The 26,490-nt window shown below is 41.0% G+C and overlaps 1 protein-coding gene across 3 annotated transcripts in view; it reads right to left on the reverse strand.

Annotated features, from left to right (window-relative positions):
• Positions 1 to 26,490, reverse strand: part of sik3 (SIK family kinase 3) — a 38,793-nt gene that overhangs the window by 4,525 nt on the left and 7,778 nt on the right. The window contains exons 2-25 of one of the 3 annotated variants that reach the window (XM_033976453.2): positions 19,552 to 19,668; positions 18,452 to 18,515; positions 16,892 to 17,053; positions 16,441 to 16,565; positions 16,229 to 16,352; positions 15,650 to 15,768; positions 13,699 to 13,809; positions 13,432 to 13,566; positions 13,114 to 13,194; positions 12,326 to 12,435; positions 11,929 to 12,085; positions 11,562 to 11,717; positions 11,151 to 11,221; positions 10,249 to 10,383; positions 9,122 to 9,257; positions 7,913 to 8,035; positions 5,622 to 5,680; positions 5,384 to 5,493; positions 4,848 to 5,011; positions 4,351 to 4,475; positions 2,569 to 3,323; positions 2,163 to 2,317; positions 610 to 739; positions 89 to 218 (exon numbers count right to left, since the gene is read on the reverse strand). In XM_033976453.2, the coding sequence (XP_033832344.1) occupies positions 94 to 218; positions 610 to 739; positions 2,163 to 2,317; positions 2,569 to 3,323; positions 4,351 to 4,475; positions 4,848 to 5,011; positions 5,384 to 5,493; positions 5,622 to 5,680; positions 7,913 to 8,035; positions 9,122 to 9,257; positions 10,249 to 10,383; positions 11,151 to 11,221; positions 11,562 to 11,717; positions 11,929 to 12,085; positions 12,326 to 12,435; positions 13,114 to 13,194; positions 13,432 to 13,566; positions 13,699 to 13,809; positions 15,650 to 15,768; positions 16,229 to 16,352; positions 16,441 to 16,565; positions 16,892 to 17,053; positions 18,452 to 18,515; positions 19,552 to 19,668 (3,549 nt within the window). In that variant the 3' untranslated portion in view covers positions 89 to 93. The remainder of the gene's footprint in view (positions 1 to 88; positions 219 to 609; positions 740 to 2,162; positions 2,318 to 2,568; positions 3,324 to 4,350; positions 4,476 to 4,847; positions 5,012 to 5,383; positions 5,494 to 5,621; positions 5,681 to 7,912; positions 8,036 to 9,121; positions 9,258 to 10,248; positions 10,384 to 11,150; positions 11,222 to 11,561; positions 11,718 to 11,928; positions 12,086 to 12,325; positions 12,436 to 13,113; positions 13,195 to 13,431; positions 13,567 to 13,698; positions 13,810 to 15,649; positions 15,769 to 16,228; positions 16,353 to 16,440; positions 16,566 to 16,891; positions 17,054 to 18,451; positions 18,516 to 19,551; positions 19,669 to 26,490) is intronic. The other 2 variants (XM_033976451.2, XM_055225860.1) reach the window with 2 other exon arrangements.

Genomic DNA, 26,490 nt, shown 5'->3' on the forward strand with positions numbered 1-26,490 from the left:
CTGTATTCTCAGATATACGCAGTGACTTTGTGCCTTCGTCGACAGCTGTAAACCGCTGTGGATGAGTTTGTCGCTCGTGCGGTTGTACCTGTGCTAGACCCCGGCCTGCTCCATGCTGTACTGCAGGTCTGGGGGCTTGTAGCTGAGGAGCATGTCACTGGTGCAGGACGAGGGGTAACAGGCGGCCGTCGCGTGCAGCTCTCCTTCAACATCACACACTGAAAAAACAAAACAGTTCATTTAACAGCAGTTTATTATTATCTTCTATGTCATTAGAATTAAGGACATATTGTTTAACTTTGATTTGTCAGGAGGAACTGCACTTTTAATTTAATTCTGGCCAGATTATGATGAGGTAAGTGCGTCTTTTGAATGTTCACACGTTGTTGTAATTGATTAAATTCACACTCTCAGGACACAAAGAGGTGGAGCGAGCAAAGCTGAATTGAAAATGTGTGAATCATGATATGGGGATTTCTCTCAAACTAGCTCATCGTCACAGGAATGAGATCACAATTACATTTGTGTCACTATATCGCACAGCTCTAAGTGAAGTTCACATTCCGTCGCTCCAGTTGGTTTGATTTGGGGACTTGAGCGTGTACTGACCCGACTCCTCCCGCTGGTGCAGCTGCTGGCTTCCCGTGAGCGACGTCTGGCTGAGGATGTCGGACATGCGCGCCGAGCTGAGGGCTTTTCCGGCCAAAAGACTCATCCCCGACATGGGATCTGCCTGGTCCTGCGCACAAACCAACAGCCATTTTATCCTAATTGAGCCGCTTCCAGCTCCATGAGTCACTACTGTGTTTGGATGACTAACTTTGGTCCGACACGTCAAGGCTTGTACAAACATCTAAATGAATATCACGACAAGGGCTGTTCAGTCATGCAAATATTTAGCAGTTTCCCCCAGCTACTTTATCCTATCTGGAGGCATTTTGGAGGGACTTTATACGAGACACTAGACAACAGCGTGGGTCCAGGAAAATGAGACAATACAAGATTTTAACCTTTGCTTTACCATTTTTGATCTATTTTGTTTAATATTTTGGCTGTCATTGTCGCACAGACTTTAGGAACTACAGTTTTTGAGGTGTAACTCAGTAAAGTTAACTGATTTTTACCAAATTCAAGTGGAAACAAAGGAAATAACTCACAACATCATTATCCACATGTGCACAACCTTGTCTTGAGGCAATTATATCTCTCTAGGTGCATTGAGTTACCTTGTGTATGGAATGTATGGTATATGAATGATGAATTTATTTTATTTTTGTGTCTTGCCGAGCCCTTTAATGGTCTTATAAGATGCCATTAACAAAATACTTTAAAATACAATAGCATTTAAACAAACTCATCTGCCGCTTCTTCCAGGCTTTACAGAGAAATGAAGCAACTTATAAACATTAGAACGAAACAACCATTTCATCTTGTTGTCCTCATTACACCAGATCATATCAGGGCAGAACATTTCAAATAAAGGGTTTCTAAACTCATTATAAAAAGGACAATGCGACAAAAAATGAGCTTCACTTTCCGCTTCTCAAACTCACATAAACCACAAAGTCTTTCTTCTTCAGGAGCTTGAGAAAACCTCACAGTTTCTAAATCCAGGAGAAGGATCTTTGTCGCAACTGTGCCTCAACCATCTTTGACTCCTCCTCAAATTTGCTCCGACATAAAATTCAATCTTAAATAAATCCTTTAATTAAATATATGTTCTCATTCAGCCTCTGCTCTTCAGAATTGGACACAGGTTTTGCTCTTATTCTGTTGACGCTGCTCGGCAAATTGTTATGGAAAAGAAACCGAACAGCCCGTAGCTCTAATGTCCAGGGTGACTTGGATTTACTCAACTCAAAGATCTTTTTATATACTATTATTGGGTAGGTTCTACAATCTGACAACATCATGCTTTCTTTGGATTAAGCCAGGGACCCAGCGCATATCACCTTGTGCTGCCAAAACTGGGACAAACCCCTATCCCTAGTATTTTACATACAGCCATTATCTCCAGATTATACACCAAATTATCACACCAGGGCTGGCAAATAAGGAAAAACATCTGATACTTACAAAGACCCTTTAGTAACACTGATACTGCATCGCTACACTTACTAACCAAAGCATAAACGACACATTTAAAGTGATTTTAGACTTACGTAAGCATCGTCCGCTGTCTGGATGGTGTGGTGCCGCTGAAGCTGTCCACGGGACCTATACGCGTCACCTTGCTGCGCTCTGGAGTAGCCCACACCGTTATGATCAGGGACCTCCATGGCCTGCCCCCCGGCTCGACAGTCCACATGCTCAGACTCTGAAGAAACAGAAACATCGCAAATGAATCATCAATTGGCAATAAGGCTTTCTTTGTCCCGCTCTGTTCCTAATGTTATTTTATGCAATTCCACCCACTTAAATTCAGAATGAGAAGAAAGATTCATATTTTGCATAATGTAAAACTATGATTCAGGTTGTTTTACTATAGAAATATGTATGATAACTGATTAACTCCACTCCTATGCCATCAGAACACATTTCATCCAACTTAATTTGACCATTCCGTACCTCTATTTGCTGGGGCATTTCTAATATATCCGTGCCTGTGCGTCGGGGAGTTGTACGGGGGGGTTCCTCCTCGGGGCGGGCCTAGTAGTTCATGCCCCTCCCCGGCTTTGGCCAGCAGCCCGTCGTGTGGGTGGTGGAAGGGCGCGGGCACCTCGTCCTCCTCCATGCTCTCCGAATGGGGCAGGCTGGGCTGGGACGGGAGGGTCTGAGGCGCAACGTCCGGGGATCGTATTTGAAGCAGGTGGTGATAGTGTTGGTTGGCTTGAGCGGACTGCGGGGCGGGCGGCTCTAGGCTCTCCCCTTGGCTGAGCTGGCGGAGCAGGAGCATTTCCCCGTAGTCCTGTGGGGTACCGCTGGGAGGGGTAGGGGGCGCCGTACCTTGCCGCGGGGTCTGCCTCTTCAACAGCGCGGCCAGGTCTTGCGGGTTCAGCCTCGGGTCCGCGTGTCCCGTTAAAGAGTGCCGCGGGGAGAGGAGGCCCTGGAGGGTGGGGGTAACGTGTTGCTGAGGGGGGCGGTAGTCTATGGGAGTGGGCGACAGCAGAGCCTGTTGTAGTGCGGAGGGGGCGCCGTAGTTGCCCCCCACCGCCCCGCTCTGGTACCCCTCCAGCCCGGGCACTTTGAGGGAGGTGCCCTGTAAGTACGGACTGTAGGAGCCCACCACCCCAGAGGCCCCTCGAGAGGCGGCGTCACCGGAGAAGAGGTGAGGGTTGAACTGGGCCTGGTCGTAGGCTGAAGTGAAGCGGCCCAGACTGCGACTAGATACACAAAAACTACAATTACACACATGTTTACGAGACACTGGGGTTGTCATCTTTACTGGGTTTCTACAGAGATTAATAATCACCACAGTAGCATCGATTAAATAATGAAATTAAAAGGAAATGCCACGATCTGCACCAATAAAACTTTACTTTTTACTCTTATGATAACATCTTTTGATTACCATAGCAGTAAATTCTACAATAGATTATATAAGTTACTTTATGAGAGCCTATTCATGGGTTTTAATGATTGCGTTTTAACCCTGTTGCCATAGAAATTTAACAATTCAAAACAAAATATTATAGTGAAAAGTCTTAAAAATATCTTGTATAAAAGAGGAAGATAAGACCCATGAATAGGCACAGACTGAATGTTAATCGTGACAATAAAACAACACTTTGAAATGTTTCTTTTCAGTTACTTGTGACAAATACTCTTGAACTCAGAGATCACATATTATATTATATTATAAAGGAGTAGGAACCCAGTATAGAGCTCAGTATCACTAATCTACACCAGACAAATCCATGACACGAGACACAGTTCTAGTGCGTTCACTGAGAGCTCCCTTTAGCCGAGGTGAAGGAGGATGAGTTATGGTTAGTCTCTCAGTGAAGAAAACAGAAAGGATGTGACCGAGTTAGTTCCTGGGTGCTATTTTCCAACTGTGGGAAGTGGGAGCTGCTACCACCATATCAAAGTTACAACCACTCACCCAACTACAACGAGCTGACGGGTGGATGAGGACGGCATCTCAGCAAAAAGAGACGATAATTTGGCAGTGATAAACAAACAAACAAATGATCCAGCGGTGTTTAAAATACAAAATGGCTTCCCTGATTCACCGATATTGTGTGTGTTCAAGTATATCAGCTGACAAAAATGACAAATGGTAACAAATGAAGCAATGGATAAAAACATGGAGGTAAAAACAGACGAACATCAAACAAAAATGAATTAAAAAAAACGATCCCGTTGTTGTTTTCTGGGAGGTTTGAAGCGTCGAACGGGGGGCATCACCTGTGCGTCTCTGCGTTGTCAGCACTGAGCTGTTTCCCCAGGACCCTGTGACACGGTGTCGCCAGGAAACCGCCCGGTCGCTGAGCCCCGCCCCCTAGCTCCACCTCCTGCACCTGGATCGTCACCTGAACACAACAGACGTACAACACAAGGTAAACTAATGGAATAAGAGCTGGGTCGTATGATATTGACCACAATTTCTCAATATATCTTTGGGGAAGATGTGAAATTTTTAATCTCGTGACACCAACGTTAAAAGTTTGTATTTGTGGATGAAAAGCAACATCGATTTATGACTTATCCAACTTAAAATCTTTAAAAAAAGTACTAAAAGTGTAAAGACCATGATTAGATGCAGCAGGTTGATGCCGCTTTAAGTCTTTTTGATATAATTAAACATTTGCTGTGGAGAATGTTGTTATGTGCCGTTTATGCACCATTATACAACCCCTATATCCAAGTATATCTATTTAGAACATGTTTATAGATGCTCTAACCTGCTGTTGCTGAGGTACCCCCTGCGCCAGTGGGACCGGAGGGCGGGCGGATGCTGCTTGCTGATTGGTCGAGAGAGACACTCGTGGTAAACCTGTGGGCGGCGGGCTTCCACTCTGGCCCTGGTAAAGTGCTGGGGCTCCGTACTGCACTTGTGAAGGACCTCCTGGATGTGAGAACAACAAAAATGAGAAGAAATCATTAGTTTTGGTTAAATCGCAACGGCAATTTTGTGCTACTCCAGTCTGGCATTAAACGTATCCATGCTGCGTTTAGTAAATTACGCTCAAATACCTGGAATAACGTGCATTCTTATTGTGAGTGGGGTCGCTTTTGCACAGATCTAACCTGTAATTTATCTAGTGGCATGTGTTTAATGTCATAGAGGAACAAGACAAGCAGGGCAAACATGACAAAATATAAATCGTCTGGAATTTATATTGTGAATTTACGTCGATAAATAGTGACTTATGGACAAAACCCCATTAAAAACATCATTATTATTATTATTTTTATTATTATTAGCATCCATTGTTACCGTGTCCTTGCATTAAGGCGGCAGAGCCAGGCGGGGGACTCTGGTTGGGCTGTCTGAAGAGATGGTTGCTGGGGTGAGTTGGAGGAGGACTGGAGGGCTGGATGCGGAGCCTGAGGGAGGAGAGTAGGAGCAGAGAAAGACACGATTGTTATGTAACAGTTGGAGTCGATAACACTGCACCAGGATAAGGTTTAATGTTGCCCATGACTAATGTGTGCGTGTAAGTGTGTGCGCGTACCTCTGCAGCTGGTGGGTTAGATGACTGGGCTGGCTCTCTCCGTGGCCTAAAGACAGACCCTAGAGAAAGACAAATGGAAGCACCACTTGAAACTATATGAAACATTACATTTAGCACACGGGGGACTCTGGGACTATAACTTGGAACGCGCTCAGGTGTGTGCAAAATGGACTACAACGTGCATTTTAATTTCTACTGCAACGCCACACAAGGCTCGAGCAATCCGACTTTACGATCTTTGAATATTTTTCCGCGCAAACGACTTGAGATCAATCAACACCACATGATTCCGCAGATAAATAACTAGCGACCGGGGTCTTTAAATACTCCAGTTGCTAAAGCTCCATGTCACCCTTGAACGACAAATGTGTTTCCAAATGTTATTCATCTTTATTAATATTTTTAAAGCCCCGTCATGTGGAGATTCTGGTTACTTGAGTCACTCTTTCCAGATGAGCAAAGGAGCACCCTACTTGACACAATACATTCCTCTTTATTCCCTTTGTATGACAATAGATTTAACGGTTCATTGCCACATCCAATAACCAGAAGGACATTTCATTAGGCCAAGAGCAAATTGTCGCTTTGTTGTAAGTCATTGCTGCACATGAGAAACTACAAAGGAGCTCGTGCTTTATTTTACAGCGGGTAATTGTGTTACAGTAAATGTCAGTGTATTACTAATTCTTAAATGCTGATAAAAAGCATCCTCCTCCCACTGATCATCATGACTACACGCTTATCCTTTCTTTTGGATTCCTCTCTGGCAGCTCAAATCCACGTGTCATTATTTTACAAAACAAAAGTATCCTCGGTCACCCCCCTGTACATGTCCAAAACGATCAATCACATTATTGACTTTATCCCCTAAACATCTCATATAAACACTCGACCTTATTCCTGTCATGACCATGAGGGGCTTTTCACAGCCTTTAAAGCTGGAGTATGTCATTTTCAAACCACGGAAGTAAGAATTTATCTGTGTAATCCCAGGTCCAGGTCTGATCCATCGTAAAAGATGAAGTTAAATCTGTCAACTTGTCAAAACGTCTTCACTCCTACAATGTTTTCTTCAGTTGACAGATTTAACTTCAGCTCTTACTTTTCAAATCTGTCCCCCAAGTCTCTAGCTCTCACACTAGTATTCACATGCATGCATTATACGGCACATGCACAGCTTTAGATGAGATTTTTCAGACGGAAAAGTGAAGCAGGAGTTTGTGACTGATAGTGTTTTGTATCAAAGTCAGTTGCAAAACACTGCTTGTATTATTATATATACACTCTATATTCTATCCTCTATATTCTATCCTCTATATTCTATCCTCTATATTCTATCCTCTATATTCTATCCTCTATATTCTATCCTCTATATTCTATACTCTATATTCTATACTCTATATTCTATACTCTATATTCTATACTCTATATCACATGTGTCAAACTCAAGGCCCGGGGGCCAAATGTGGCCCTCCACATCATTTTATGTGGCCTGGTAAATGGTGACATGGTAAATTAAAAGGTATGATGGTCTTCAAATGTCATTTTATTAAGAGATATGTCATTACACAGCCACATTTTTACATCTATGCAAAGAGGCAGAGGAGGACAGGGGCAGAGGAGGACAGGGGCAGAGGAGGACAGGGGCAGAGGAGGACAGGGGCAGAGGAGGACAGAGGGGCGGAGAGGCAGAGGAGGACAGAGGGGCAGGGGAGGACAGGGGCAGAGGAGGACAGAGGGGCGGAGAGGCAGAGGAGGACAGAGGGGCAGAGGAGGACAGAGGGGCAGAGGAGGACAGAGGGGCAGAGAGGCAGAGGAGGGCAGAGGAGGACAGAGGGGCAGAGGAGGACAGAGGAGGACAGAGGGGCAGAGGAGGACAGAGGAGGACAGAGGGGCAGAGGAGGACAGGGGCAGAGGAGGCCAGAGGGGCGGAGAGGCAGAGGAGGACAGGGGGGCAGAGGGGCAGAAGATGACATGGGCAGAGGGGCAGAGGTGGACAGAGGGGCGGAGGGGCAGAGGAGGACAGGGGGGCAGAGGGGCAGAAGATGACATGGGCAGAGGGGCAGAGGTGGACAGAGGGGCGGAGAGGCAGAGGAGGACAGGGGCAGAGGATGTCAGAGAGGCGGAGGGAAAGTGGAACAGAGAGGCCGAAGGACAGTGGGGCAGAAGAACAGAGGACCAGAGGAGCAGAGAGACAGAGGGAAAGCGGGACAAAGGCGCAGAGGAGGAGAGGGGCAGTGAGGGAGAGGGGCAGAAGGGCAAAGGGACAGAGGGACAGAGGGACAGTTTACCTGGATTTGCTGGTGGAGGATTTGCTGTTGCTCTTGCTGGTAGAGAATATGCTGCTGCTGGGTGTGCTCGAGGATCTTCTCGTCCTGATGTGCAGCGTACATCTTCTGAAGCTGCTCACACTCCTACACCACACAAATTATGCAACAAACATTTACTTTACAACTATGTTTGAGACGCTGGATAGATTTGAATAATATACACTGTGTTTTTACTCCTTTTTCAGATGGGAATAGGTAATTTGGGAGTGTTCTTTCTTTGCCATTTGCTATTATTCAGTTATTCTTATTATTTACTAAATATCACTAGAAAGCTCAAGATGAATGTTGTATTTAATTGGCCAATCTCAGACTCAATGCTGCGAGTTTATGGGACGCCTGAGACTTGGGGATTTTGCAGTGGCAGTGTCTAAATTATGAGGTCAAAGGGAAGGATGACAATGTGGAAATATGCATAAATTCTAACCGTTTAAACCATGTGTGCCCAAATTGTGTCATGAGCTTTGAAAATAGAAGACTTTTTCCATTACTGCCATAGTCCCTTAAGTAGGTCACACAAGTGTTTACACCCCCTCTGATCAAAAACCCCCTTAGATAATCCCAGTGTCTCAGAGCCAAGACGCAGCCCCCACTGAGAATCCACTTCTATTTAAACAAACTGGAATCCGGTTGCCACAGAAGTATGTAATATCAAATAACTTATTGAATTAAATCAAGCTATACCAACTCAAATGCAGTACAATACTAACATTTTACATCAAATATAAACTAGTTCCAAGGGATAAAGGCGCAAACAGTCCCACTTTTGGTTAAATTCGTTCACATTTACAGAAGAATTGTGATCCTAACCGGTGGGAATACGGTTGATGTATCCCTGAGCACGTGTTCAAGTGTGTTTATGGGATTGGTGGTACTTGGAGAGGCAATTGGCTCAGCGGGACAGGCACGGATAAGCCAGAGTGTCCCTGGGCAAGCGTCAAGAGTGAATGAACATTACAGCACAAAATAAATGTATTGAAGCCTAAAAATGAATACTCAATGGTGGAAAATCTTAAAATCTCTCCACTTAAGATGATAAGTTTCAGTGCTATTCCTGTTCATGCTTATTTTAAAATATACCGGCCCCAAAACCTAAAATCAAAGTGTCAAATTCCAGTTTTACTTTACCACCTCCTCTCAAATAAACTTTCTCCACTTTCTGTCGTGTCTCACCTGTTTGAGTTGCTTGATGAGGCTGCTGTGCTCCAGTTGGGCTTTGAAGGCCTGGATTGTGGCAGCGCCGTCTGAGAATCGCCGCACGGGAGAGAACCGCTCCATGGGCAGGTGAAGAGTGTCCTTATAATTCGACCTAAACGTGAGACGGACACAAAGCCACACAGACCGACCCAAAAGGGAAACAAAACAACAGCATTCGCACGCATTCATTCAAACAGACAAAAATGAGAGAAACAGACAGACTCATGTGAGAGATTGTATTTAAAACATTTAAGATCTAATTATTTGAGTTTTAAGCAAAAAGTGTAAATATCTTGGGGAGAAAAAAAAAAAAAAAAAACACCCAACAGTTTTGTTTTTTTTTACAGTTTTTCTCTAGAAATCTTATTTTTGTAAAACTATTGAACAAAAGTGAACCTGTGTCACATTCAGTACAGTGCGAATCTACAGAAGGTTCAAATCTATAAACTTTAACATGACAATTGCTAATTTTTCAGAAGCATTTTGGTAGAAAAAAAAAACAAAACAAAAAAACTAATGCTTTCACTAACTATCACAATTTTAGGACATCAACTGTGGAATAAATGAAATACATAACTATAACGATCCAGACTATACAAAATCTACTCGAGCTGCAAACACAAGAGGGGATAAGTGCACTTACAAACCAAGGACAAAACAAGGACAAAACTATTGTTTCTCTTGAGTCTTATCCAAGTTTTGTTTGAGATCTCTCTCAAATCCCCCTAATTTAAGAGGAATAATACAACAACAACAATGTGAAGTTTCTCAAACAGGAACTGTGCTACCTCAGGATGGATCAGAACAAGGTTAAAAAGAAATCTGGATAAGGTTTTTCACCATTTTACTTTTTTTTTTAACCTTGTTATGATTGGGACTGGTGGAAGTCGCCAGACATTCTTGGTGTTTGTTACATACCTTTTCTCTCCAGGTTTGTGTGGAAGAAACAGCTACACATTATGATTTCAGACACATTTGTATAATGGTGTGATTGTGTGCTCTTCTTCTTCAGGACGTCCAGTGCGTGTACACAGTGCATGTGGAGCGTGCCAGTGCATTACATGTGTGAGTGTCTGTGCGTACACACAGGGACCATCCCTCACCGAATGTGTATGTCGGGGGCCCACAGCGCCCTCTGGCGGGGGCCCTGGGGCCGCTGCGCCTCTGCAGAGGGCTCGCCATGCGTTGTGCTCATGGGCGTGTGCGTCGTGTGCCGCTTGGTGCGGTTCGCCAGGTACCTGGGCCGCAGGGAGGGGAGGAGTGAGGGTGGGAGACAGGAAGCAGCGCTGGTCAGCTCTCTGTCCTCATTGGCTAATGGGGCGGGGGGATAGGCCCACCCTTCCCACCTCTGCCAATAGGTGCCATCATTCATATCATCTTAGCCAATCAGAAAACACACAGTACATTACACCATAGATGGATGGTAGAGCTTATGGAAAGCCCGAACCCCAGCTTCCAATTTCAGGATTGGAACTGTTGCTTTTTTATTTGCAAGCTTGAGAGTTAGCGAAGCCGTGTAAGACAGAGTGAGAAAGTCTGGAGAACAATTTGGCACGTTCTGAAACAATAAGAGACCAAGCGGCTTTTGGCCGAAGAGTTTTAGAGATAAAACGGCTGGATTTGGGCAGATTTAGTTTGTGGCAGAAGGCACTTGCACAATGGAGAAAGGAGGAGAGATGGTGTAAGCACCGCAGCAGAGGCACCACCCACAGGAAAAGCACAGCAGCCTGAAGGCACGCGCTCCCAGCAACCCAGGACACCAGCAGGAGGCGCTGTCTGAAGTGGACCACTGAACAGACCCAGCCCTCATCAGAACTGTGAGGTTTCTATTAAACTTCTAAGAAGACACTGCTACAAGTGTCTTATTTAAAGTTTCATAATGTTATGTTTATTTTACTGATGTCTGATCTTTCACACGGGCAGTGGGTCTTTCAGAGCATCCATTTTAAACAGCATCGCTATAGAAGTGAAGCCCATCACCAAACACTGTTCCCCCATGAGTTACCTCTGCACTGCCTCCTGGTCTGGCTCTCCGTCCGAGCCCTCCTCATCCACCGGAGCCACGGGGATTGGGTGCTACACGAATTCACAAACAGAAATAAAAAAAGTCACCTAATGCATTTTGAGCAAACCTTTGAATCCAATAAGTAAGTCTATACATAGCACAGTTTTATTCTATCTATCTATAAAATATTTGTGATGAAACACAATAATTTAACTATAAATAAATATATATATAACTTGAATTGTCAGTCATATGTAACAAAAGTCAGGCTCTTTCAAACAACTAGTTTATGCATAAAATGACTCACATACGAACAATTTGTCTTAAGAGGTTTGAATCAACTTTCAAGGACTTTTAAAGTAGCATTGTAATCACTGTACACGAGTTTTCTGTGATGAGACGAGCACTTACGCCCACAGGACTGGTGACCAGAGGAGAGGGGCCCCGGGGCCTTTTGAGAAGCTGTGCGTGAAGCTGAATGTTTGCCCCACCGTCTGAGGCTCTGCGCCCGAGTGGTCCCATGCCATTGAGCAACTGCAGGGTGGGCGGCTGCAATAAGGACTGCTCCTGTACAAGACAAGTCAGATGTTTGAATAATACTGATCTTTATACTACTTGAAATACAAGATGGTGGCATTTTTATACTAGCCAAGTCCAAAATTCACACACACATTTAGTAAAGTGAGTACATTTCCAAGAATTATCTGAAAACCAGCCAATATCTTAACATTCATCCAGACATTTGTAGGACTCCTGGTTTGTTCTTAGAGGGTTGTACCTTGTATTCCAGCTGCTGTGTGGGCTGCAGGCTCTGAGTGGGCATGAGCGTGTGCATTTGACCCATGGTGGGAGCCAAAGTAGGGAAGGGTGGCTGTGGCACCACCCCTCGAGGGAAACCAGGGGGCAGCTTCTGGAGGTCCTCCTGCCCCTCCGTCCTGTACGGAGAGAGGATCAGGGTTAGAGTTTAACAGCTTGGCCTCAAAAAATATGTTAAAGACGGTAAACATCTTTTATGTTAAGGAAAATATAACATACAGAGCTGCAGCAATTATGTTAAAATATGGAAGGAGAAAGTGGTCAACCAGTAGTGTGGTGCATAATAGCTAGTAGCACTATATGATTTTTCTATTCCAGAAAAAGCAAAACTCTAAGGATCAATCTTAAAGAGGTTTTACCTTTGGTCTGGAACCCCCACTGTGTGCCTCCTCATCGACAGATATCGAGCCATTGCTTCTGGAGAAGGTTCCTCTCCTTCATCACTGTCCAGAGCCATGCTACCATCAGGCTGAAAATACAAAAAAAAAACAACACATTTCATCACCCGTGAATTGCCTTATATCACACACGAGCCTGCTGCCAAATGAAAAGTACCCACTTAACCGTACTAGAAAATGACAAATGACTGGTTTGCACCTTTTACATTAAAATATTCAGGCTTTAAAAGGTGTGTTGTTAGATTTCCTGCTGCAATGCGGGGATCTCAGACATTGTTGTGTACAACAGTATTTGTGACTCAGCAGCGAGGCAGTGCATGTTGCATGTGTGTGCACTTTTGAGCGATTGTATGTGTGAGTAATCATCGCTGTTCTGAGCTGCAGTGGCAGGAGAAAAGTGTAGACAAAATATGGGAAAGTATCAGCTGTGATTGTGCAGTAGTGTAAAGTTGATGTGCATTTCTTACATTTTAAAGTAACTTGTTTAGAACTTCCTGAACAGAAATGGCATGTTTGATAATTGAAATGTGATTTTATCTAAGAATATACTAAAAATATATCCAAGAAGCAAGCATTTTAAAAAAAACTAATAAAAAATATCTATGCATACATTCTTCCTGAAATTAATTTAATTGTCGGTCAACTTTCCACACAAAGCTTGTTGCTTTTTCAATCACACGAAGCCTCATTCCAGTGAAATGTAGGTGTGACGTGTTTATTGTCCGGTTTTTCCTGTGCAGTTGACTCACCTCCACGATCTCGTTCTCCGGGTTGATAAGCTGGACATGGGGGACGGTAATGCTAACTGGATTACCCTGTGGGTCTGTCTGCTGGGTAAAAGCACAAAAGGTCAGGTGAGGATTGGCCTAAACATTCAGCAATCTTATTAGAGGTGTGGGATTGGCATATGTGGACAACAGGAACACTTTCATGAAACGCACAGGGCAACACTACAGTCCTGCACAACAAAATCCCTTACAACACCACAAGAAGATGTCAAAAGAGTGAATAAATAATAGTTTTTTTAAGTAGTTATGTTTATATATATTTTTTTAATAACTCTTTACCGGAACAGCATTAAGAGGATAACTAATTGGTCGCGGTGTTGGAGGAGCAACCCGCAGCGTCTTGTGTTTCTTGAGGCGATCTGCCAACAGACTGTAGATGGCGCTGTAGTGATCGTAAGCGTCTGTTTGTAGAGACTAAAGACGCACAAAAGACAGACAGGATTGGACAAGCATGAGCACACATTCACAGCATCATTAGCGGAGGTTAATGGTATGTGTATTTTTGTAACCGCAGGTGAGTTATATTTAAAAGTTAATTAAGTTTACCTGGATTGTGCGTTCTCGGTCCAGGCCCATTTCACACATCGCTATAAGAACCTTCTCATTTATAAGCTCTGTGTCTCTCTCCGTCTTCACTTGTTCACATTCAGCTATTAACTGTAGGGAAAAACATAATTACCTGTTAAACATGCTAAAATATACGGCACGATTCAGTCATATATCACAGTCCTCCCGCTCACATATCGATATTACAATTTCAGGACATTTTTAGAGCACTTCAGCGAGTTTATTACAGACAATCCAAGACCATTAACATTGTATATAACCCCGTCAACATAACTAATTTTATACTTGAGATATATTGCAACAGAAAATAGCGGGATAAATGATATTGATCACTGAATAACACTTTAGTCCACTTTATGTCAGGCAGAAAATAACCCCACAGCAGCATAATCCCAGTAAATGCTTTCTAAACATACCACATTGTTTAAATAAAATTAGACGCAATGAATAAATAGTACAATAAAACACTTAGTAGACAAATATTAACTACAGTGTGGTCGAAATATATAAAAAAAATTCAACCTTTGACTGATCAAATCTACTGTTTTTTTCCTCACAAAGTACAAATGGCAGATAACCTTAAATAAACTAATTTCTCACTCACTTCACTCACTTTTTCCAGTATGAATGTGATGTGTGAGTGAGTGTGTCGGACGGTCTGACGGCACAGAAAGGCAGCGTTGCTCCATCCGTCTGCACCAGGGCAGCTGTGGCTACAATAGGAGTTTACCACCACCAAGTACGGAGTGAATGTGAATAATGCACTGTAAAGCACTTTGGGAGTCTTAAAGGCGCTATATAAATCCAACGGTTAATTAATAATGATATATTTAAACCATCACGATAATTACTCTACATTTTTAACTTAATTAGTTTTAGTTTATTCACTTACGAGTTTATTTTTGTAATACAATGGTCCCTCACTATGTCACGGTTCACCTTTCACTGTCTCGCTGTTTTTGAATGCACATTGTGTTCTGTATCCTGATTCTGCACCAACAAAAGCGCCTGAGCCCAAAAGGCCGAGGGAGACGTTAACCATCGCGGAAAAGGTTGGACTTCTTGTAATGCTGAGGGAAGGTAGAAGTTATGTGGCTGTAGGGGGCGCCATTACGGAATAAATGAATCTTCGGTTGTTACATTAAGGAGGAGGAAAATAACATAAGGACAAAAGCAGCGATAAGTTTGAACACGGAGGAAAAAGGGGTGAAACTGCAACAAGACGATCGTGCGGATGGAGTCTGCTTCAGGTTTAAGGATCAGTGACTGCAGGAAAAAGAACATTACGGGACATTACAGCGACGCCAGGATGAAGAGGCGGAGTCAGAGGAAGAGGCGGAGTCAGAGGAACTGTGAAACATTTCCTATGTGTCCAACCTTGTACGTTGATTTAAATTTGTTACAGTATTTCTAAAAGCTGTCATTTTTATTTACAGTACAGTTTAGTATTTGGTTTTGTTCTATAAAACTGTGCTCATTTTTTTTTTATCTACGAAGGTTTGAACTTTGAGAGAGTTTAAACGAGAGAGAAATGTGAGAAAATGTTAACGCCTGTGTGAGAAAAGTGTATAAAGTGTGTGGTGAGGGGTTTTACAGCTGCAAAACATGTAAGAAATAAAGCTGATACTTCGCGTATTTCCTATTGCGGGTTATTTCTGGAACGTGACCTCCACAATAAACGAGGGACCACTGTACTGGACGTTATTGTTTAGTAAAGTCTCAGATTTTCAAAACGTTCTTCTTGCAACTGACAGGCATTTTAATACCAGTTAATTTATCAAAAGTTATAATAGTTTGAAGAAACAAAATGTGCAGCCAAGAAGACCTCGCTCCAGACAGACAAATGTTTAACGCTACATAAACCAGAGCGGCGGAGCACGTGGGAGCGCGGGATAGGTTAATAAATTAATGCAGTGTCACAGGGTCTTACCCGGTCAAAATCTGGGTCAGGATCTCCTTGTCTCATCCATTTATTTTTACAGATCTGCTCCATGGACAACCGTCTGCTGGGCTCCAATACCAACATGTGTCTGATCAAGTACTCACAGTCTGCAGCGACAAAAAAACAGCAACAAAACCTTCAGACGGCAATAAATCAATTTAAATAGTGTCGCTACTAATGCAAATTTGGTATTTTGTGCCTTGGTGCAACTATATAACAGGGAGAAATGTGACTAAAGCTCCAGATACAGTGTTATTTATAAAAGAAATGTGAAAAATCAAGTATAAATAATAATCACTTAGTATTTCAGAAATATCCTCACATATGACTGATAAAATAAGGAGAGTAGAAGGTCATTTGTGCCAAAAATAAGACAGGTACGCTTTAAAATGTGACTTATAATGATGACGTGCATAATACTTATAAGCAGAAATTATAAGAAGACAATTAAAACTGAAGATTAAATTTGAATAGTACGAGAAACGGACGTCTAACTCAAATGAATGAATGTAGGAAATGCATGTTGTTTGTTTTAGCTTTAAAAAAAAAAAAAAAGAAGTCTCTGACCTGTGGACATGAAGAAGGGGATGCGAAACTTGCCGCTCAAGACTCGCGCTCGCAAATTTTGTAGAGTGCTGCCGTCGAAAGGTAAAGCTCCACACACCAACACGTATAACACCACACCTAAGCTCTGCGGGGGGAAAGTTTAAACATAAATCATTACGTTTCACTCGTATTTGATGCAAAGGAATCGTGTTTTACCTAAACGTTTTACTCACCCATATATCTACTTTAGGTCCATCGTATTCTTTGCCCTCAAACAGCTCCGGTGCGGCGTACGGAGGGCTGCCACACCAGGTTTTTAAAAGTTGGCCTCGAGAAAATAAGTTACTGAAACCGAAATCTGAAGAAAGAAGATTATAAAACAGTCAACGTTTTAATAAATCAGTATAAAACTATTTGGTTTTGTTGCTATGTGAAAAAATGAGCTCCCAAAACAACAAATAAGCTCAAACTTTTACTAAAACCAGCAGTAATTTTGTGTCGATATGAGAAATTACTTTTAATATAAACAGATTAAATCAACATAAATAAAAATTGCGATTAGTGTAAAGGAATAACCAATAAGATTATACAGTCTCATGAGTTATACCTCTGCATTGCAAAGGTTCAAACATTTAAAGACTTTATTTATAAAGCTGCTGAAAGAAGTGTTATTACAACGTGTACCTGCTATTTTAATATTTAGGTTGTGGTCCAATAGCAGGTTCTCGGCCTTCAGGTCTCTGTGCACAATGTTGCGGCAGTGGCAGAAGTGGACAGCTGCCACAATCTGTTTGAACTTTTTCCTGGCGTCCTTTTCTGCCATTCGCCCGTGAGCCACCAAATGGTCTGCGGAGAAGATCACGGACAGTTGAATGGAGTATTCAGCAGTGGTTCTCAAACGCTAGCTCAATGTTTTTGTTTTTTCTGAAGGTACTTAAAAATCTGGTGGTAGAAAACTTAAGATAATGGTATTTTTATTTTGTCTTTACGGAAACTAAAGCCCTCTGCTGCTTCTGAAACACTTCTGAGTGACGGAGTGAACGACAGAGGCTGACCAGTAGGACGAGTGGAGGAGGAGACGGTCTATGTTTGAGCGTAAAACTGTATCAAACTGAACTGCAATATGACCAAATTAGTATATTGCTACAGAAATGAGATCACAATTCAAGTTTCACAGTCATATCACAGCCCTGATTCACTCTTTTACACCACATAGACTCAAGTTTTTGCTCTAGTTTAAACCTCAGCAAGTCCTGGTTTAGTTCTGCCATGAGTAGGGATGGGACAATAAACAATAATATCGTTTACCGTGATAAAAAGGGTCGACAATAATCATTTGTCGCACTTTTTATATAATCGTGATAATAGCAAACAAAGATAATCGTCGTTATATCACCTGAATGTGCAGGAAAAAAAACAACTTCTCCACAGGGGAGTCGACATGAGGACAAAGACATCTGTTGTCCCGGGGTTTAGGGGCCTAGAAATGAATCCTCTTCTTAATAATTTGCATTAGAGAGGGGCCCATATGAGACTACCTGCCCCAGGCCCGCAAATTTCAGTTGATGTCCCTGCTCGTCCAGAATATTCTCCACTAGATCGTAGTTTTTTTCACTGATGACAAAGTACAAGATCATAACAGTTCTTTAAACATAGAACTCCATATCCGTAACATTTTAAACTGTCTTAATTATCATAATATAATTGTTTTTCGCAATTACTTTGGCCATGATAAACGTGACACTAAATTTCCGAATCGTCCCAGGTCTAGTCAGGAGTTAGACTTTGGTTCATTTCACAGAGGAGATAAACAACTGACAGAAAATCACGCTGCACAGAGATATTACAATAAGTACAAAACACAAAAAGCATTGTGAAAAATCCTTTTGAAGAGCATTATGCAATTTTTTTCCCATTCTCCCAATATTCTCCCATTATTACAGATATAAAACTACTGCTTGTTACGTTCAGTCAGGCCTTTACAGAATCCTGAATAGCGGTTAGTAAAACTGCACTATTCAATTTCCAAAGCTAAAAAAACTCACCTTTGAAAAGATTACTTGTTTTTGAATGTATGCACGTACAGAAAAGGGAATAAATATAACTGAAATAATAAATACTGCACGGTTAATGCGCTAACTCTCTGTTTTACAACACAGTCACAGGTTTCTAAGTACACACGATACGACACTATCATTATTATAAGTGCAATGTCAATAATAAAGTCACTGGAAACTCCCTCACCAAATATCTCTCCACCGCTGGCGTACTCCGTGACGAGATAGATCATCCTTTCTGTCTCCATCACCTGAGGACACACACAAACACACACAAACACACACGGTAAGACGGCTCTGCATTACACGTAGCACCGTACCGTTTGTGTAAAATGTATTTTAAGGTGGAAAGGAAAAAAAAAAGCATTCATTCAGGTCAAATGCGTTTAACAGGTATTTCAAAGCTGTTGGTCTTTCTGTTAAATTAGGTGTGAAATAAAAGTACAAATTCGCAGTGTGGTTTTTAAGTTCATGAGCCAAATTTCCAGACTTGGCAAAGCGGCAACTTCAACATTTCCACAACAATGAAACGTAATTTATCATCAGTTTATCATTAAATTAATTAATTCACTTTCAATCATAAATTTCAACAAAGTGACAGCAGCGAGTATGTTTATAAAAGCGTGTGTGTGGAGCAAAAACGGGACTATTTTCTGTGTTAAATTGGCACTGATCTTGTTAATGTCCATGAAAAGTATGAAAAGATTTTTATTTTGTGTTTGGAAAGTACGGAGCCCTGCAGATGCCAGAAAAACGAAGGATAATACTTACAAAATGAACAATAAAACATATATTATCTTGAAAGAACGAGAGGGAACATAATAATTTCTATACATATATTTTCACGCGCGCACTAGATATTTAACTTAAAAATAAAAATAATATCTCGTTCCCTCGAGATAATGTCGTGTGGGAATGTGATATTATCTCGTGGCCGCGCATTATTATTATATTTTCCAAATGTCCTGTGCCGGGCTCCGTAGAAAAGCACAAATAAAATTGAATAAAATAATCTAAAACAGACCAATATGAGGAAAAAACATGATTCATTTTTGTCGTATCACTCCGCCCGAATTAAAACTTAAATAAAGTCCCTCAACTTAAACATTACACAGTTTGATAAAAGCGAGATGAAAAAGCTCGCAGTATCACAGGACATCCAGACCGCACATAATTTGCCGTAGCAGAGCTGTAATTATAGCTACAGGAGCGATACGTCCCGTTTTAAACCCACAGAAGTGTATGCAGAGCGTCTGTGCTCCCAGGTGTCTGTGGGAGGCGCTGTACCTGGAACAGCCGGATGATGTGGGGGTGCTTCAGCAGCTTCATGATCTGCACCTCTCTGAAGATCTTCTTTAGGTTCTCGTCGTCCAACTGTGTCTTGTCCACGATTTTTATAGCCACCTGCAGAGACGAAACAGAAACGCTGCAGGTTAAACGTAATGAAAATGAAGATTCCTCGTGTTTAGCCCTGACTCTGGACACTGGACACGGGATATAGTTTGTTGTCATCCGTTTCACAGTATAAAATTTTAAAGTACGATATATCGCTATAGAAAAATAACACAATTAACAATAACAGTGAAACTAATTAACACCAGTGACACAATAACTTAAAGCAGGACAATCCCAGCAAGACTATTTCCCATTTCTAAGTGAATAATTTTATAAAAACAGTGGTCAGTAATAAATTAAACTATTAAATTATTCAATCAACTACAGATATCATCGTACAGGCCTGGCTCGATACGACAAAACGAGAAAAAAATACCACCAGTTCACAGGAAACGTACACACAATAATTCTGACGATAACGACAAGAAGAAGTTGAATACAAAGAATACAAACACGTGTTGCAAAATATTGTGCAATTCTCCAATTCTGACATGACATGATGTTACTTTACACACTATTTTAAACAGGGACCTGACACGATAACGCAAATGTGACTTCTTGTTGCTATTTAACGGATCTACGATAGAAAACTTTTGGCAAACTGTGCAACATCCCAGCTTCTTTATCAATCAATCAATCAAACTTTATTTCTATAGCACCTTCTAACAACCCAGGCTGCCCAAAGTGTTGTACAACGTTAAAAAACACGATTAAAAACAATAAACTTCATACAAACTTCTTTAATTCAAAATATTATGCGTAATGACCCTATAAAAGACGGGTTTGTGATCGTTTTAAATCATAAGGTGCATAATGACATCGCTACAAAGTCCAATTTAAAGAGAAAAGGCTGATTTTCTGATTTGAAAAGACAGTTAAATGCGTTCAAACAGTTGGTCAAACAGTGGACTCTTGCTTCTTGTTTAGGAAACCAGACCTGAACAGTGACCTTCGTCTGTTACATAACCACAGCACACTCTACAAAGGCCCCAGCGCCGTGTGGACAGGGACGACGTGTGACAAGGACTTAAGAAATGACCAAAGATTCATTTAATCACTTAAATAAAGAGAAACAAACACAGCAGATTCAAAACAGCCAAAAATAGATCAGCAGAGACACAATATGGAAGCCATTATCCCGCAGTGAAAGTGCTGGTGGGCCATCCCGAGCTGCTCTTTTGCCTGATGGCGACTAAAGATGGGAAAAACCTGACTTCCTGAGCTGGCAGGAAGAGGAAGAGAGGGAAAGCCAAGAGGGGGACTCCCGGGAGAGAGCGGAGGACTATCGCTAAAAATGGCATTGCTGCACTGTGCGACTTGGATCCGACTTGAGTTATTTGTGCCGTTTAATCTCGTGTTTGTAAATCATGTGTTCAGACGTTTGGTTCATCGTGGTGTTCTAGTCTGGCATTTACTTTATGGTCAATTAGTGCAGTTACAACACACAAAAAACTCATTTTTTGCCGATACTAGGCCAGGTTTACGTAACATTTTAATATTTTTGTGCACATATTTGAATAAAATTGACCTCTAATCAGTTTTTCTACTTATTTTCAAAGGAGTTTAGGACGGTATAAACTCGTAATTGTTATAACTCACAAAAAAAAATCGATAAACAAGATACTAATTGATCTAAACTAGTCATATTGAAAGAATTTATTTGAACAATTCTTTTTCTTTTTTAAAATCACCAATCGGACCTTTCCTGAACATTATTTTCTGAACTAACAGTCGCACTTTTTTCATAGTTTGGCCGACGGTGCAACTTAAACTCAGGTGCGATTTAAATGTGAAATATGTTTTTTTCTTCATTATTATGCAATTTTTGGCTGATGCAACTTATACTCCGGAAAATACTGTAATATCCATATAATGCAATGTTCAGGAAAGGTCCAAATCTTTCACTACGACTAGTTTAGATCAATTAGTATCTCGTTTATTGATTTTTTTCGAGAGCTATAACAACTGCGAGTTTATAGCATCCTAAACTCCTTTGAACATAAGTAGAAAAACTGATAAGAGGTCATTTTTATTCAAATATACGCATAAAAAATATTAAAATGTTATGTAACTCTAGCCAGGGTGATGCAATACGTGCGGTGCGGTAGTTGCATATCTGATTGAGCGTACAACAAATCGCCTTGGTTGAACTTATCCTGTGCACGATGAGGAGAACCCCCGTTTTTCTGGTTCTGCAATTGCAAAACTAATAATGATTACCCTCACCCTGCACTGCGGTTTGTGGTTATAATGCGTTTGTGTGTCGTCAGAGCGCAAAAAAAATGACATTACAACTGTATCTCGTGTTGAAATTGAGCAGCAGTCACGGCAGATACGGGTAAACGACTCAAAAATGTGAAGCGTCAGGGAAATATATCACGTCAGCGGGCAGAAGTGGGGTCACCTGTGGCTGTATTTAGGTTAGCGACGTTTCCTAAGTGTTTTTGAAAAGCCCGGTGTGACCCTCGAAAAGCAAGTTACGAGAAATAAACAACTATACGATGAAACGTCAAGGATCCTGCCAAACTGGGTCAAATAATTACAGCGAATCTGACGACCTGTGAACAAATATGTCTTGCGTATTTATAGAACGCCGCGATGAGTTATGTACGGCATTTTGGAACATTATTACACGCCTATTCAAGTTTATGAATCATGGCGTAACAGTAAATCATTTTAAACGCAGCTGGTGAGAATGACATGTTTGTGTATTGTCTTTTGCGGCGTTTGAAGATTGAATTCATCGTAAATCAAATTAATTCACTGTAAATCGTCATTCGTACGTGTTTAAAAAGTTCTTAAAATGCGCTGGCTTGAAAAGAACAGGTCAACACTGTAAATAAGTTGTTTTTTTTCGCCTGGTACAATAAAACTAACTTTATTTTTACTATAACAACTTCTGTGGATGTGACATTTCAGCAGTTTAGTTTCAAAAGTCATTCATTCTTTATTCTGCAGCTCCGGATTAGCTTAACCCCAACCCTAACCCTAACCTTAATGACCATCAGGATAAAATATTCCACTATCAAAACAACGTACATGTCCCAGGTATGTCAGGAATGCCGAGTTTCATGTGGGCTGACGTGTTTACAGCCAAGAACAAACTAAATCTGATCCGCTCAGTTTAAGGTCTGTGTAAACAGTGAGGCAAACTCCAGACAAGTCTACGGCGAGTTACTGTTCAAAATAATGACATTTTTCTGCACACAATCGCCCGTGTAAAAGTCTTAAACGGGGGGAAGGATGGAAACAAATCCTTACAGGTTTGCGTTATTCGTCTTAGTGTACGGGTGCTCTCTTTTTTTACACGCGTATTATAATTACGACTCATGATTAAGCAGCACGATTCTGTCCATTTTCTATTTCTAGCGGCATTAAAATTTGAGGGAAGACGGAAAGAGGAACTGCTAAACTAATGCTAATACTAAGAATCCAGTGTATTTCAGAATAGAGGGATAAACTTCAGGGTTAGCAGGACACATTATTACCCAAATAATTCAAAAATAATGTCGTTTTTATTTCCAATTCCTGTCAAACTAGAGGTCGCTTTGCTCCAGCCTCCACAAAACATCATTTGAGCGAGCTATAACAGGTTTCTAGCACAAGAGATCACGATTACATTCACAAACGCTTAGTACGACTCCTTATCTCCTGCGTCTTTTTCTTCCTCATTGCAGTTTTGCTAAGATCTAGTTAGCCAACCTGTCCCTGTGCGCTAACCTTAACCAAAATAACTGTTCGTGAACCTAACCCTAACCTTAACCTGGTTGTAAAAAAAGAAAATATTGTCAAAAATGCGTGGCACAACTTGGTTTGGGAGGAAGAAATGAGGCTTATCTCTATCCAATGGTTTCGGTTCAATGGCTTCCTGTTTATAAGGGATATTTTGGGGACTTTTGCGCATTTAAAAAGATATATTTTGTTTTGGATTGTTAATTGCCAGGGTAACGGTGCTAAATTTCCATCATGACATTACAGCAGACATACAGGAGCCAAAATAACTCTTCTGGGGAGTATTTTTTGGACAAGTTTGAAGTCTAGCAGGGATGAGCAGACGTCTGACAGCCACGCAAAACAGATGTAAACGTTTGTCATTGGCACATTTGAACACGCGTACGACTTCCAAGAACAAAGGCAAGTAAAACACATGCAAATTCTACGGCATTAGGACATTATCATCTTTATTGAGTCGTCCATCAAGTGACCTCTGGACTGTTTGGCGTAACGGGAGGAGACGCCAAACGATCACGATAACAACTTTTGAAATGGAATATATACGGTAGTTACAGAAACATGACTAAAAATAATATTGAAACTACTTTATACAACTGACAGCGTGATCCTAACGCACGAGGAACGAGAATTACTATATCGACATGTTATTTAATATGATCATTTATTAGATTTTTGGGGGTCAATACTTTTTCTTTGCAGTAGTGGAGAACTTTTTGCCATTTTTCTGTGCTATAATAAGATTTGAGCTGTGGAAGTTTGAACTACTAACTTCTATGACTCATTAAGTATAGAATAGTTTTTTTGGGGGGTAAATCTTACGTCAGGATTATTGCGTCAGCTGCATAAATTAGTTTCAATATTATCATTTATCGTCTATATTTTCTTGAGAAATATATCATCATAAATTATCAAAATGTGTTATCATGTCGCAGTAAACTATATTTTAAGTCACATGTGTCAAACTCAAGGCCCTCGACAGGGTAAATTAAAAGGTTCGATGGTCTTAAAATCTAAATTTATCAGAAGATACGCAGTTACACAGCCATGTTTTTACGTCTCGACAAAAGCATATGCGATATTTGTAACTTGAATAAGTAAAAAATACAGTAACAGTCAATTAGAAAGTTAAAAAAGTAGTTAGATTTATTTTAAATCTGGCCGTTTGAGAGCAGCCATTTCGCTTTTGTGGCCCTCGGTGAAAATGTGTTTGAAACCTCTGTTCTAAGTGAATCACATTGTAAAAAAAAGAAACAGTAATAGAGAAATAGGAGTGTTTTCATAGTTGTACTTCATATTTTATCCTGAAACTCACTTCAAGTTCTCATAAAAGGATACTACATCACAACGGTGCAAAGAAGAAGAAGAAGAAGTGCGTGGCAGATATTGCGTCGTCGACTGAACAATAAGTTGATATAGTAATTACGTTGACAGGCCTAGAGGAGGGTTTTGCTCAAAGTGATTATGCAGCAGGTTTTTAATGAAGCCAGAGAAATGTCCCACTGAATAAACAACACCGATATTGACATGTCAAATTAAGGCAGACGCTGCTGCTGTGTCAATACTTCTCCAACTTCAAGCCACGTTGTATAAGAAGAGCTGCAGGATTAGGTTTTTATGCTTTGTATTACCAGGATTTCTGTTAAAAGGGTTTGGATCTGTATGTTAAATAGGAAATAACACAGGATTGTCATTGGTACATCACTTAAAACGTTCATGTTGCCATCTACAACAATGTGAACTTTGACAGTGGCTCCCTAAACACAGCCCTACACAATCACCAGTGTTTCAGTTCGTCTCATCGCTGCGCTTTTCTTCTTTCATGAGAGTGAACGCGGTGTGAGTCGTTCAGCGGTTCACACCTATGCAGAAAAAGATTAGGGGTTTTGCATGTCCTCCCTGAACCTGCGCCTCCTCCCACAGCGAGCAAACGAAACAATCTGACTCTGAGAAATAGTCCAAACGAACGTGCACGGTGACAACTTCAGAGCTAGTTTTAAGTCTGCGAGATGTATCGCAATGAAACAGCATTTTCAGTTGGCGCAATTGTCAAAATAACTTCAGTATTTGCGATTTGATAACAGGAATTCCTCTGCAAAGGCTGAAATGTGTTGTACTTTAAACCTCTACAAGATTGTTTTGAAATTCACGTTGATTTTGTATTAGTTTATCAGCTCATATTTCAGGCTTTTCTCGACTTTGCACCAATAAATAACTCCAGGAGCATTCACTTTGCACAGAATACTTTTTAAACACATATTCCAAATCTAAATCGCCACATTTTTTTTCCTCCAAAACTGCAGCCTAAGCTAGTTGCTCTGTGAATTATTACTAGACATGATTATTGATGTATTCTTGTAATAAAAACATAACTAAACCAGTTGACATCATAACACCCACTGTTTAAACAATACATTTAGTGCTATTAATACACACGTCACAATTACTGTAAATAAAGTCAGTTTTCTGCTCTTGTCCAACCAAAACGAGAAATTGTTTTGCCTCCATCGCTGTCTGAAGTGTTATTACAAATCTATAAACACTCGATGAACACGATAATAATAAAAAAAAGTGTATATAAAACGTGTATATAAACCTGAACGCACCTGTTTGTGAAGTGGCTTTCTCAATTTGGAGTCAAGGGCACAGTTCCCAGACATTAGAGCAATAAATCTCACAGGGGAACTATTCACGGGGTTCAGAGTGATGCAAATCTAGCAATTAACAAATCAAAACACAATCTATCTTTTGAATGGTCAAAAGTCCTCAAAATGTCAGCTATAAATAGGAAGCTGCAACCCATGAATGGATAGCAGCGCCGGGCAATTACTCAAATTTGATGTGCGATCTATTGATTCAGGTTTAATGGTCAATGACTGTAGTAAAAGAATGACTGGACTTTTTAATCCCACAGCTTCACCTCAGTAAAAAAAACATGAGGGTGGAAGAAGAGTTTGGACTTTGGAGGAGCTGCGTTTTTGTGGAACTGCGTCTTGTTTCTGTTTTTATTTTATTTAGCTAATTTAGGAGCATTAAAGTAAATATTAAATTGTCGTTACCGCATACTATTGCATGACAAAATAAAAAAAAAACACCACC

The sequence above is a fragment of the Periophthalmus magnuspinnatus genome, chromosome 13 (genome assembly GCF_009829125.3).
Source record: "Periophthalmus magnuspinnatus isolate fPerMag1 chromosome 13, fPerMag1.2.pri, whole genome shotgun sequence".
In the NCBI taxonomy this organism is placed as follows: Eukaryota; Metazoa; Chordata; class Actinopteri; order Gobiiformes; family Gobiidae; genus Periophthalmus; species Periophthalmus magnuspinnatus.